Source organism: Macrobrachium nipponense, chromosome 4, assembly GCF_015104395.2.
Source record: "Macrobrachium nipponense isolate FS-2020 chromosome 4, ASM1510439v2, whole genome shotgun sequence".
Classification (NCBI taxonomy): domain Eukaryota; kingdom Metazoa; phylum Arthropoda; class Malacostraca; order Decapoda; family Palaemonidae; genus Macrobrachium; species Macrobrachium nipponense.
In genome coordinates this window covers 25584575-25598896 of record NC_061100.1, presented here as the reverse complement: position 1 = coordinate 25598896, position 14322 = coordinate 25584575, and the positions used below count along the sequence as shown (strand labels likewise).

At 35.7% G+C, this 14322-nt stretch overlaps 1 protein-coding gene across 1 annotated transcript; it reads right to left on the bottom strand.

The window, feature by feature from the left end:
• Window positions 1-2663, bottom strand: LOC135211613 (uncharacterized). The gene is made up of 3 exons (XM_064244901.1): window positions 2567-2663; window positions 963-1150; window positions 1-320 (listed from the first exon to the last, which is right to left on the bottom strand). The coding sequence occupies exons 2-3, from the start codon at window positions 1141-1143 to the stop codon at window positions 172-174; spliced, it is 330 nt and encodes a 109-aa protein (XP_064100971.1). The 5' UTR covers window positions 1144-1150; window positions 2567-2663; the 3' UTR covers window positions 1-171.
• Between the last annotated feature and the right edge of the window lie 11659 nt (window positions 2664-14322).

The following is a 14322-nucleotide window of genomic DNA, read 5'->3' as shown; positions in this document are numbered from 1 at the left end:
TAAGTTATCATCTTTTTTTTATTTTGATACAAAAAAAGTAAACCTTAACATCTACTTTGTTGTTTATTTATCACATCGACACATCTGCAGAGAACGCAGACAGAAAGGCAGACAGACAGACAGACAGATAGACGTAACAAGAACAGAAACTATAAACAAAGGATTCGTCGTCTAAGCAAGCAAGCCGCTGGTCTTGGCCCAATCTGCCATACGTCTGAACTGGGCCCTGTCCCTCTGGATGGCGTCGCGGAAGGCGTTGATGTGACGCTGGGCGGGGCAGTTGCACTGGAACCTCTGAGCGGCCAATTCTGGAAGGAATCCTGGAATGCAAGAAGAGGTGGTATGAGAATTTGGCTAGTTCTGGAACAATCTTGGAATCAAAGAGGAAGTGGTATGAAATTTCAACTATTTCTGGAAGGATTCTTGTAATGAATGATGATTTGAGCTATTACTGGAATTAATCCTGGAATGCGAGAACGGGTGGTATGAGAATTTGGCTAGTTCTGGATGGATCCTGGAATCCTACAGTAAGTGGTACTAGATTTCAGCTATTTCTGGAGGGATTCTTGGAATGAAAGCAGAAACAGAGCTATCTCTGAAAGGAATCCTGGAATGCTAGAACGGGTGGTATGAGAATTTGGCTAGTTCTGGAAGGATCTCGGAATCAAAGAGGAAGTGGAATGAGATTTTAGCTATTTCTGGAATGTCTCTGAGAATGAAAGAGTTAGTTGTATGAAAATTTGGCCAGTTCTGGAATGAATAGTGAAATGAAAATGGCAAACACAGATATTTTTTTAATGAATCTTGGAATGAAAAAGGAAAAATAGCTATTTCTGGAAGGATTCTTGGAATGTAACGGGAAAATGTAGGTATTTCTGGAGGGAGTTTTGGAACGAAAAAGGACAAAAATAACTCTCTGGCAGAAATCTTGGAGGGAAACCCTTGCTCATGCGCAAACTCACTTCTGACGTCATTGGTGAGGGGGTGGCATGTTCCGCCGGCTGTCCTGCCTTCGATGAGGCAATCCACGACTGCGGGAACATTGGAGAGCAGCCCTTTGACCTCCTCGTCTGATACGTCGGGGATTTTAAGTCTCTGGCTGCTGCAGACACCCACGACCAACAAGACGAGCAAGAACTTCATGGTGAACCTGAAAGAAGAAGAAGAGTTTGTTGACAGAGGTCCCGGGCTAGAATTATGAGTAAAATAAGAAGAAGAAGAGTTTGTTGACAGAGGTCCTGGGACTAGAATTATGAAGAAAATAAAAATAAGAAGAAGAGTTTGTTCACAGATATCCTGGGACTATATTTATGAGAAAAACAAGAAAAAGTTTATTGACGGAGGTCCTGGGGCTGGAATTATGAGAAAAATAAGAAGAGTTTGTTGATAGCTATCCTGGGACTAGAATTATGAAGAAAATAAGAAGAAGAAGAAGAAGGAAAAGAAGAAGAAGTGTTTGTTGACGGAGGTCCCAGGACTATATTTATGAGAAAAACAAGAAGAAGGAGAGTTTATTGATAGAAGTCCTGGGGCTGGAATTATGAGAAAAATAAGAAGAGTTTGTTGATAGCTGTCCTGGGACTAGAATTATGAAAAGATAAGAAGAAGAAGAAGAAGAAGAAGAAGAAGAAGAAGAAGAAGAAGAAGAAGAGGAAGAAGAAGAAGAAGATGAGTTTGTTGACGGAGGTCCTGGGGCTGGAATTATGAGAAAAATAAGAACAGTTTGTTGATAGGGGCCCTGTGACTAGATTTATGAGAAACATAGGAGGAAGAAGTGTTTGTTGATAGAAGTCTTGGGACTAGAATTATGAGAAAAACAAGAAGAAGAAGAACAGTTTGTTGACAGAGGTCCTGGGACTAGATTTATGAGAAAAACAAGAAGAAGAACATTGTGTTAACAGAGGTCGTCGGACTAATGGGACTATGAGATAAACAAGAAGAAGAAACATAGTTTGCTGATTAGGTGCAACTGAAGTTCGTAATTATCCCTCACCTCAGTAACTTAGCATTTCAAACAGCTTGAAGCTCGATCTGGTTAGCTTCAAGCTATAGCAAAGGCTTAAGAAACTAAAGTGCGGAATAATAAAGTCATTGGTTGCACCTTATTTAAACTGGGCGACCACATTCCAAACACAAAACCAATTTCACGTTTCCTGATGAAACAGAATGAATAGACACTTTCTCCTGTCATCTAAATCGCAAAATAATTAATCATTCTGCTTTTAACTAGTTGATGTGTTCGTAATATTGCGTCGCGAATTTTGCGCTTTCAATATGATCTGATGAACAAAGCATTTGGCGTCGAATAGCAATATTGTAGCTCCGTCTTTTGGTCTCCTCTCAGCATCGACCGGTGACAAAACTTGACATCGAGTTTCGTCTGTATTTGCCCAACACATCAAAAACACACTACAGAAAGCGAGCGTAACTTGAATACACAAATATACGAAACATATTGGCCACTTGACGCTAAATCTGACAGAGGAGGTTCGAGTTACAACGCGAAAAACTCACACGAACTCGAGACATCGAAACGAAACCACTGCGGAATCCCACAGATACTCACGAGAAGACGGGCGATCTCTTTCTCTCTCTAAGAACCGCAACAGAAGATCGAGTGACGCTGTGGAGCGCACGGCCGTACTTTAAGTACCTGCCGAGACTGACCCTCTCTCTCTCTCCTCAATCTCTGCTCTCGTCTCTCTCTCTCTCTCTCTCTCTCTCTCTCTCTCTCTCTCTCTACAGCTGTGGCGTCTCAAGGTCGCTTTGCCTCCGACCGTTCGAGACGCGAAATCAGGCTCCCGCAGAGGGGTAGGACTTGCATAGTAGGAAGGAACTCGACGATTCGTAGACTTCCATTGTTTTTTGGCAGGGATCAAGGTTGTTAGACTATTGGCAAGGATGCCCCCCACCCCCGCCCCCGTCCCTTCCCCCAATTATGGGCATAGAGGAGGGTAAGGGGTGGGGGCGGTGGGCGATATGTAACACGTTGAGGAACTTTGAAAAAAAAAAAGTCAGGAAGAGATTGCAGAAGATAAATCGTATGTAAAAGACCCAGCGTACTGTACACACACACACATGTACCTATATATCTCTATATGTTTGATTAGTAGGTAGATATTATTATGAATGCGTATAATTTCCTTTTTGTGGACAAAATATCTTATAGTGCATTGGTGAAATTATTTTCATAGATTAGAAACCACTGTTTCGTGCAAATTAAATATGAATATGGTATTACGGCGTGTGTGATGTTTTGTCCATAAATAATAATAATAATAATAATAATAATAATAATAATAATAATAATAATAATAATATGACAATACACAAAGCACTACACCCAAGAGCAAATACGGACAGACTATACATAACACGAAAGGAAGGAGGGAGACTACTCAGTATAGAGGACTGCGTCAACATCGAAAACAGAGCACTGGGCAATATCCTGAAAACCAGTGAAGACGAGTGGCTAAAGAGTGCATGGGAAGAAGGACTAATAAAAGCAGACGAAGACCAAGAAATATACAGAGACAGGAGAAAGACAGAAAGAACAGAAGCTGGCACAACAACCAATGCACGGACAATACATGAGACAGACTAAAGAACTAGCCAGCGATGACAATTGGCAATGGCTTCAGAGGGGAGAGCTAAAGAAGGAAACTGAAGGAATGATAACAGCGGCACAAGATCAGACCCTAAGAACCAGATATGTTCAAAGTACGATAGACGGAATAACATCTCTCCCATATGTAGGAAGTGCAATACGAAAAGTGAAACCATAAACCACATAGCAAGTGAATGCCCGGCACTTGCACAGAACCAGTACAAAAAGAGGCATGATTCAGTAGCAAAAGCCCTCCACTGGAGCCTGTGCAAGAAACATCAGCTACCTTGCAGTAATAAGTGGTACGAGCACCAACCTGAAGGAGTGATAGAAAACGATCACGCAAAGATCCTCTGGGACTATGGTATCAGAACGGATAGGGTGATACGTGCAAACAGACCAGACGTGACGTTGATTGACAAGGTCAAGAAGAAAGTATCACTCATTGATGTCGCAATACCATGGGACACCAGAGTTGAAGAGAAAGAGAGGGAAAAATTGGATAAGTATCAAGATCTGAAAATAGAAAAATAAGAAGGATATGGGATATGCCAGTGGAAATCTCGTACCCATAATCATAGGAGCACTAGGCACGATCCCAAGATCCCTGAAAAGGAATCTAGAAAAACTAGAGGCTGAAGTAGCTCCGGGCCTCATGCGAAGAGTGTGATCCTAGAAACGGCACACATAGTAAGAAGAGTGATGGACTCCTAAGGAGGCAGGATGCAACCCGGAACCCCACACTATAAATACCACCCAGTCGAATTGGAGGACTGTGATAGAAAAAAATAAAAAAAAAAAAAAATAATAATATAATAATAATAATACTAATAATCTAATAATAATAATAATAATAATATAATAATAATTTAGTATAACTACATATCCATGCGCGTACGTAAGTAGGAATTACGTAAGTCCTTCGGTACATTTATATATATATATATATATATATATATATATATATATATATATATATATATTCGTATATTTATGATTCTGTTATAGGCCTACATCACTGGGCAGCTTTACTTATTCATAACATGTTTACGTTGATTTAAAAAAACATGCACACATATGTAGTCATAGTGTGTGTGTGTGTGTGTGTTTACATCCACAGAGAGATAAGTAAATCAAGTCTGTATAAAGGAAAGATTACAAATAACGATTAAAAAGAATCATTCTATTTTGTAGTAAGAAAAACTGACTTGATGAATTACACCAGTTAAAAGTTGCATATAACATCATTAATTGAAATGATTAGATCTATTTTTTTCTACTCTAATAACTATTTTTTTTATTTCTTATCATCTGTCTCTTCTTTTAAATGAACACCATATTCTCTGGAAGCTTCAAGTTCAAGTTTCATATGAGTAGGATTCGTCTGAATAATAATAATAATAATAATAATAATAATAATAATAATAATATAATAATAATAAAATAATAATAAGAATAATAATAATAATAATAAGATCTTTCTTTAATAAATGATCTCTTCTTTCCGTATTTTCCATTACCTTCTGTTACTTCTTTCTAATGAACACTATATAATTCTTTGGAAGCTTAAATTTTAAGTCAAAGGCCCCCTGTAGACTTGTTCTAAATGAATATGGTTCGTTTCTGTATAGTAATAAGAAGACCTTCATTAATGCAGGTTTTATTGGAAATAATGGCTATTTCAGCCGCGTTTATTTTGTATAGAAGTTTCTTTATTTTTCTTATTACAGACTTTTCTTCTGTACTCAAATTGGCTGTTAAAACGCCGAATGGGGGATTCATGTCAAAAACGTGGTATTTGTCAAACTGAATATATTATAATGATATAGCATAATATATTCAGTTTGACAAATACCACGTTTTTTTAGCACGAATCCCCCATTTGGCGTCTTAATAGCCAATTTAGTACAGAAGAAAAGTCAGTCATAATAAAAATAGAGAAGCTTGTATACAAAATAAGCGCAGGTGAAGTAGCCATTATTTTCAATTATAATAATAAGGATAATTCTCAATAAATCCTAGCATTTGAAAATGGAGTTCTTCATACCAAAGAGAGAAAGACGTAAGCAAGTAATCTTGATACGTCTCCGAACTGGTCATTCTCGTCTAACAGAAGGTTTTACCTTGGTCTAACACGCCGGACAGACACCTGACGAATAATCCACTTGGCCCTGTTCCTGAATGCTCTGACAGTAAATTAATGAAAACAATTGAACGTTTATTGTGCTTTGGTCGTAAATCGATCAGTGGAATTTTGGCAGAAACTTCAGCTGCAAACTTTTAAAAGATTATAATTATGAGCGAAAATATGTCCTTCCAGTCAGCCCTGTGAGAGCTGATAGTCAGCCCAGTGTTCAGGCAAAACTCATTTGGTGATAAATATATGAAGCAGGAAGGTTTAACATCAAGAACTGGGATTTTTGTTCAATTATTTTGCTGACCTGCCCAGTAGGTACTCTTTCAAACAAGTGACTCACAACAAACTGAAGTTCATGACCTCGCAAAACATTAAAAAAAAAACACGAGAGAACTGGGAACATTTTGGTCAATGCTATGCCGACCAGCCAAGTAGGTCCTCTTTCAAACAACAAATTGAAGCCCATGACCTCGCAAAGTATATAAACACGAGAGACGAGAAGTCTGAACACTGAAACCTGTACCCAGAGAGATTAAAAATCTACTGTTAACAGAATCTGCCTCTGGATCTAATGCTTTGCAACTAAAATTTCATACCCGGCGCGCGTTTGAACAACAAGAATTAACCTATAACAGTTTTTTTTTTTCTCCTAACTAAAAAGTTCCGGTGGTGGCCTGGATTATAGGTGCCAGACGCACGATTATTCGATCATGGCTAACTTTACCCTCAAATAACATAAAAACCACTGAGGCTAGAGGGCTGCAATTCGGTGTGTTTGATGATTGGAGGGTGAATGATCTACATACCAATTTGCAGCCCTCTAGCCTCAGTAAGGTTTTAAGATCTGAGGGCTGACAATCAGACAAAAAGCCTTCTCGATGGTACTCTTTTACAAAAGCTGTAACGATAAATACCTGAAATTAATATCTTCTGCATCAATCAGTAAATTGCAACAGCACTGTAGCGGGAAAAACGTCTAGAAATGTTGCATCAAAATCCAAGTAATACCTCCTAAGCGTGACAGTTTGCCAACGAGGATTTTAACCACTTGAGCAGAAACCAATTTCGTTCATTTCATGAAATCTCCAGCTGGAAAACCGTTAATCGAAAAGAGGACCCCAAAGGGACATCAGCCTGGAGAGAGAGAGAGAGAGAGGGAGTTACAAGGAATTACAAGGATTAGGATGTCTCAAAGACTTGTTAGTCCACCCGAGGAGACATCGTGTGCTCACGTATCTGTAGGAGCAGGTTTTAATGTGCATTCACAGTGTCCTAATTATTTTGTCTAGCTTTCTTTTAAACTCTTCTACACTGAGAGAGAGAGAGAGAGAGAGAGAGGGAGAGAGAGGTTTTGGGAACAGGAGATAAATGAACAAACCTGAGGAAACAGAAAGGAATACATTCGCTCCTCGCTTGAATATCAGGAGATCAGAACATCCTACAACCGCAGTAGGTAAACTATTCGACGTTTTAGCCACAGCCCAGATAAAAACACCTGGTAAAATGAGCAGTATCATACCTGATACTTAAAAAACGACCTGGTGTTTGCTAGGTCAGGTAAGGAACTGCAGAATCCGTTTGCCAGGTCCCAAATAACTTGGTTCAATGCGAATATGAATCATAAATCATGGGGATCAAACTATTCACTAAAAATGTTGACCAACAAACAGACAAAAATGACTCCCTGTCTTTTTGTAGGACATTGGGAAAAAGACAAGACACAAAGCATCATAAACAAACAAAGATTAATCCATACCATTTAAAGACACTGGGAAAAGGAAAAGACACAAAACGTCACCATAAACAAACAAAGGATAATCTCTACCAGTACCAGCTAAGGACACTGGGAAAAGAACAAGACACAAACCAACAGAAACAAACAAAGATTAATCCCCGACCTTCTGTAAGACGTTTAAAAAAAGGGAGAAGAAGAAACAGAACATTATGGAAATGAAGAAACATTGACAACTCTCCTTATAGGCGCGCGAATGTCAGTGCTGAGAAGGCCAGTTAGTGTGGAGTCTAATTATTATCTTTCTATTTTCACGTTTCAAGTATATATATATTATATATATATATATATATATAATATATATATATATATATATATATAATTGCACACAGACAACCCATATCTCTCTCTCTCTCTCTCTCTCTCTTTCTCTCTCGGTAACCCCCCCCCCCCCCCACCACAGGTGACGAATCCGTGCTTAATGACCCAGCTACCCAGAGAGCAACAGAGGTAACCCTAAAATTTTTAGGGGCCAAACTATTTCCTCTTCCTGAACCTCACTACAACCTTGATCTGTTCTGCATCTGTTCTCCTTATTCTTGGTGTTTCTTTGGAGTCTGGGTTGCTCCCGAATATTTGGGAAGAAAATATTTTGGAAAAAATATTTGGGAAGAAAATATTTGAAAAAACATTTTGAAAGAAAATATTTTGGAAAAAATATTTGGAAAGAAAATATTTTGGAAAAAATATTTTGGAGGAACATAATTTGGAAAAAATATTGAGAAGAAAATTAGGAAGAAAATATTTTGGAAAAAATATTTGGGAAGAAAATATTTTGGGAAAAATATTTGGGGAGAAAATATTTTGGCAAAAAATATTTGAGAAGAAAATTAGGAAGAAAACATTTGGGAAAAATTATTTGGGAAAATATTATTGGGAAAAAATTTGGGAAAAATATTTGGAAAGAAAATATTTTTGAAAAAATTATTTTGGAAAAAATTATGGGGAAAATTTTTTGGGAAAATGTTTGGAGAGAAAACTGGGAAGAAAATATTTTGGAAAAAATTATTAGGAAAAATTCGGGAAAATATTTGGGAAGGATATTGGGAAGAAAATATTGGGGAAAAAGTATTTGTGAATGAAATATTTTGGGAAGAAAATTTGGAAAAAAATATATTTGGTAAGAAACTATTTTGGAAAATATTTGGGGAAGAAAATATTTTGGAAGAAAATATTTTGGAATATATTTAGGAAAAACATTTGAGACAAAAATATTTGGGGAAAATATTTTGGAAGAAAATTGTGAAGAAAATATTTGGGAAGAAAATATCTGGGAAAAAATATTCTTAAATATTTCTTGATTTGAAAGAAATTTTTTTCTGCTAGATTTGTGTGCTTTCAGCAGCGTAGTTTGTTTATATTTTCTTTTCTGGAGAAAATAAAAACGAACCGAGAGAGAGAGAGAGAGAGAGAGAGAGAGAGAGAGAGAGAGAGAGAGTTGGACTACCAGCTGAGCAACCTCTTGTCTGCCAATTTTTTCCTGTCCAGTTTTTGCGAAGTGGCTGTGTAGTAGTGACCTTTGTGGGCAAATCGCTATATATTTTTTATTTTTATTTTAGAAGCCGTTCTTTTGTTCGTTTTCTATTTCCTCTAACTTTACTTTTAATTTTATCCGTTTTCTGTTCTGTATTTCTACCTTTGCTGGTTTCTTTTCAGCACTGTTCATAAGATGCCATTAGCCTTTTGTACTATAGGAAATATTAATTACAGAAATAAGATAATATGACATGTGAATTGCTGTCATTTTTCGAAAGGGCTCTAGGACTCATACAACAACAAGCATGAAAAAAGGGTTGATGAGGTGCATTTTAATTATAAAAAATCTTCACAAGTAAACCGGGTTTTGATCAACAAACATACATACATACATACATACATACATACATACACATATACATACACCATACACATTATTCACATTATACCACAATATAACACATATACAACATATATACATATATATAATATATATAACATATAATATACCAATATATAGACACATTATAACAACAATATACCATATACACATTACACCTATATACTATATATACATATATACATATATCATATATATACTATATACAATTATACATAAATATATATATATATATATATATATTATTATTACATATATATACTATATATACATATATATATATATATATACATATATTAATATATATACATATATATATATATTTATATTAATATATAATACATATATATATATATATATATATATACATATATATTATATATATATATATATATACATATTATATATATATATATATACATATTACTATATAATATATATTATTAACATATATATATTATATATATATATATATATATTATTATATATATATATTATATATATATATATATACTATATTGTAACATAAAAAATCTCTCTCTATGGTAAGGATTTACGAGGAGAATATATCAGGAAACAGTGACAACCCACTATAACTTAAAATGTACTTTAATAACAATTAGTAAGGAAATTAAAGTCACAAAGAAAACATTAAACAAATTACGGACGCATTGCACAAAAGCCAAAGACTCGCCATACAGCACTTCATCAAGACTACTCATCACTAATCACTGCATTTTACAGTATAATCCCCAAGTCACAAAGCTTTACATCAACAACAACATATAATTCACTGTAACATCAAAAAGTTAGTGGCAACCAACGTTACATCACACAAGAAAACGTCCAAATGGATAAACAATACATTACCATATATTCCTCAACACTTGATACACTATTATAATCACTTGTTTGTTTCAGCTCCAACGAAAATCGTCGTTTTTTGGGCCTTTATATACCAGACTCACGCTAGACATCCATGGACCAAATATCATTGTTTCGGTACATTATCCTTGGCGACTACCGCCTACGCCAAGCGCTACTGCCATCTGTTGTCTAGTGTACACTTTTTTTTCTATGCAAATATCAATTTTCAACCTTTTCTGCAATTTTACATTCATAAATCAATATTCCTTTACCCCCATTCCCCCCTTTAACTCAGCGGCTCTCTCCTCAGTCCATTCTGAATTTTCACTCTTACAGTCTTAAACATTAGCTACTTCCATTTAGCAACTGTCGGAGACTGCCACGTCGTTGGTAACAAGCACTTTCCTTTAAATAATCAACAGATCTAGAGAGAGAATCTGCAATGACATTTTTTCTTTGCCTGCTATATGGTGAAATTTAGTTTGAATGGTTGCAAAAAATAAAGACCATCTTAAAATTCTCTTATTGTTGTGCTTATACATTTATTAAATTAAAAGGTTAAAGGGTTATTATCAGTATATACGTCTATTTCAAAGTTACTGTTAAGCAAGTATATCTCAAAGTGCATTAAACTCAAAATTAAACTTAAAGCTTCTTTTTCAACAATACTGTAATTTAACTGGTGGCTATTATATTTCTTTGAAAAGTAAGATAAGGGTTGTAAAAACACCATTATGTTCCTGTAATAATACACTGCCAGCTCCTACTTCACTGGAGTCTACCTGTAACTTAAATGGTAGATTAAAGTCTGGGATTTCAGTACTGGCTTAGACATTAACATGAGCTTAAGTTTATTGAAGGCATCGTCACATTCCTTTGACCACACAAACTTCAACATCCTTTTTCAGCAACTCTGTTAATGGGTAGGCTACATCTGAAAAGTTCTTACAAAATTTCCTGTAATACCTCACTGTTCCCAAAAAATTTCATCACTCCACGTTTAGATGTAGGAGGGTCAAATTCTTTATGACCTCAATATGACAATCAACAGGTTTCACTTGGCCACTTCCTATTTCATGTCCTAGATATTGAACAGTAGTTTTACCAAATTCACATTTGGCAAGGTTTATCGTAACATTAAATTTAATTCTAATAACCTCTTAAAAGATCATATACTTTTTTAATGTGATCTTCCCAGGTTTCTCCAACAATAATAATGTCATCTAAATAAACAAATACACCTTCGAGATCCTTCAAGATATAATTCATCTGACGTTGGAAAGTCAGAGGGCATTACATAAACCAAATGGCATTACCTTATAAGTTAATCAAAGTCCATGGGGTGTAACAAATGCAGCAATATCCCTGCTGTTTTTGTCTAACTCAATTTGATAGTATCCTTTCAATAAATCAATTTTACTTAAAAAAGGAAACTTTGCTACATTATCAATTATATCTTCTACTCTGGGCATAGGATATGAATCTTTTATAGTTACATTATTTACCTTTCGATAGTCTGTACACATTCTTGCACTTCCGTCAGGTTTGTCGACTAGAATACATGGGCTAGCCCATTCACTATGGCTTTCCTCTGCTAGTCCGTGTTTCAGTAAATAAGCAACTTCGGTCTTTAACTGTTGTTGTTGCCCTCGGCGACATTCTGTATGGACGCTGACTTATTGGAGTCTCTTCTCTCAACCTGATTTTTATGTTGTACTCCTTTTATCCTTTTAGGATGGTCTGAAAATAGATCTGAAAAGTTTTGAATTAGCACTTTATAAAAAATCATGCTGCTGTTCATCAGATAAATGAATACATAACTTCCTAAATTTTTCATAATCACTCAAATAATCTGTATTTTTTAATCTAACTTCAATTCTTCTTCAACGTCTTTTTCATCATCCTCTTTTGCAATTGACACACTCCACTGGATTCGTTATACTTCTTTAATTTGTTAATATGGAAAGGTTTTAACTTTCCTCCGTCCTGTAGGAAATTGAATTCGATAATTAACATCACTTACTTTTTCCTTCACCGTGCAAGGTCCTATACTTCTGGTTAAAACCTTACCAGCTGTAGGGAGATACACTAGAACCTTATCTCCTATGTCGAGTTCACGTTTTGCAGCCTTTTTGTCGTAATTTCTTTTCATTCTCTTCCTTGTACTACTTTAGATTACTCAGTGCTATTTCCATATTTCTTTATTTTTTTGTTTTCTTCATTTCTTGTAACGTGCTAGAATCATCCTCATCTGAAATCAACTGATTCTTTATCACCTCCATGGGTGACCTTACCTGATGGACATATACTAACTGAAAAGGAGAATAACCCAACGATGAATGTACGCTATCACGAACAGCAAATAGCAACATTGGTATGTAGACATCCCATTCCTTTTCATTTTCACAACAGTACGTGCGAAGCATGGTTTTGAAGGTTCGATGAAATCGTTCGACCACTCCTTGGCTCTGTGGGTGATAAGGAGACGATAAACAATGCTTAATATTCTGACAGGCTAAAAATGAGGTAAACTTTCTAGACGTAAAGTTCGTTCCTTGGTCGTTTGAACTTCTTTTGGCAAACCTACCAGCGAGAAGAACTTGTTAAGCGCTTCAATTATCTTATCAGCACTCACTGTTCTTAAAGGAATAGCCTCTGGAAATCTGGTAGCACTACACATAATTGTCAGCAAATACTCATTACCTTTGCTAGACCTAGGCAGAGGTCCTACACAATCCAAAACCAGTTTCTCAAAGGGTTCTCCTGGAACTTCAATGGGTTGCAATGGCATCACCTTAGGGTCATGTTGAGCTTTACCTACTTTTTGACATAAATCACAATTTTTACAATATTCACTACAATCTTTCTGCATCTTAGGCCAAAAAAATACCTTAATAATTTCTCATAAGTTTTGTTTATACCTAAATGCCAGAATACTACAGTCATGAGCAATACCTAGAACAAAATTCCTATAACTACTTGGAATGACCACTTGTTCTACAACATCATTAACATTTCTACTCTTGAACTTCCTCATTAGGATTCCATCCTTTAAAAAGTAACACTTGCCTTCCTTCTCGATATCATTTATATCAACAAGGGCATTATCTCTTATTACCTTCAAATTATCATCTTCAATTTGAGATTTAACAAATTCTTCCTTATTAACTTTCAGCATTCGCAAGGAGTACTGACTTTACTTACTTGTAGTGTTTCCGGACTATCTTTTAAACAAGTTTTGTAAATCCAAAACCGTCGTCATCATTTACCTTTCCTTCGGCACTCTTACTTCTTGTAGTAACTGCACAAGCAGGAAATAAGTTTGGAAATGTACATTCAACTTCTGTAATAAATGAAGAAATTTAAATTAAAGGGTTTTTTTTCTGTCAAAATCGGATTACTGCTACCAAAAACTTTGTCTCCACATACATCATTTCAAAGAATTAACTCTACTCCTGACACTGGGATTTCTCTCACCAAAGCAATTTTAACATATCCCGAAATTAATGGGGTTTCTAACCTTACTTCTACTAATGGAGCTGAAAACTCAGGTCCAAACCCACGCAGAAGTACATACTCTCCAGTATCCTTCCACTGGTCATACATATTTTTTATCATTACAGACTGTACCGCTCCGGTATCTCTTAACCACCTTACTTTCCTTTTTTCAACACAAGGGAGGTGTAACCAACCATCTCCCATAAAAAGGGTCATACAATTCAGTACCTTTTGGATGTGGACTTCTCTTCAGGTAGTCTCACTCCATTTCCTTTTACAATATCCTCAATACAACCAACATTACTAACATTTTGAACATCATTGTTACCTATTTTGTAACCTATATTCTCATCAAATCACATATATTATTACTGTCTATGCTATCGTTACAATACCTCTTACCTGGCCTAAGGGGAGAAGCAAACAAACAAGGATCTCTGTCACCACATGCTTGTGGTTGATTCAACAATGCAATGGTATTTTCAGGTTTATGATCATCCTTAAAATGTACAGGTTTATCTTTAACTTTATTTACCACTTGAATT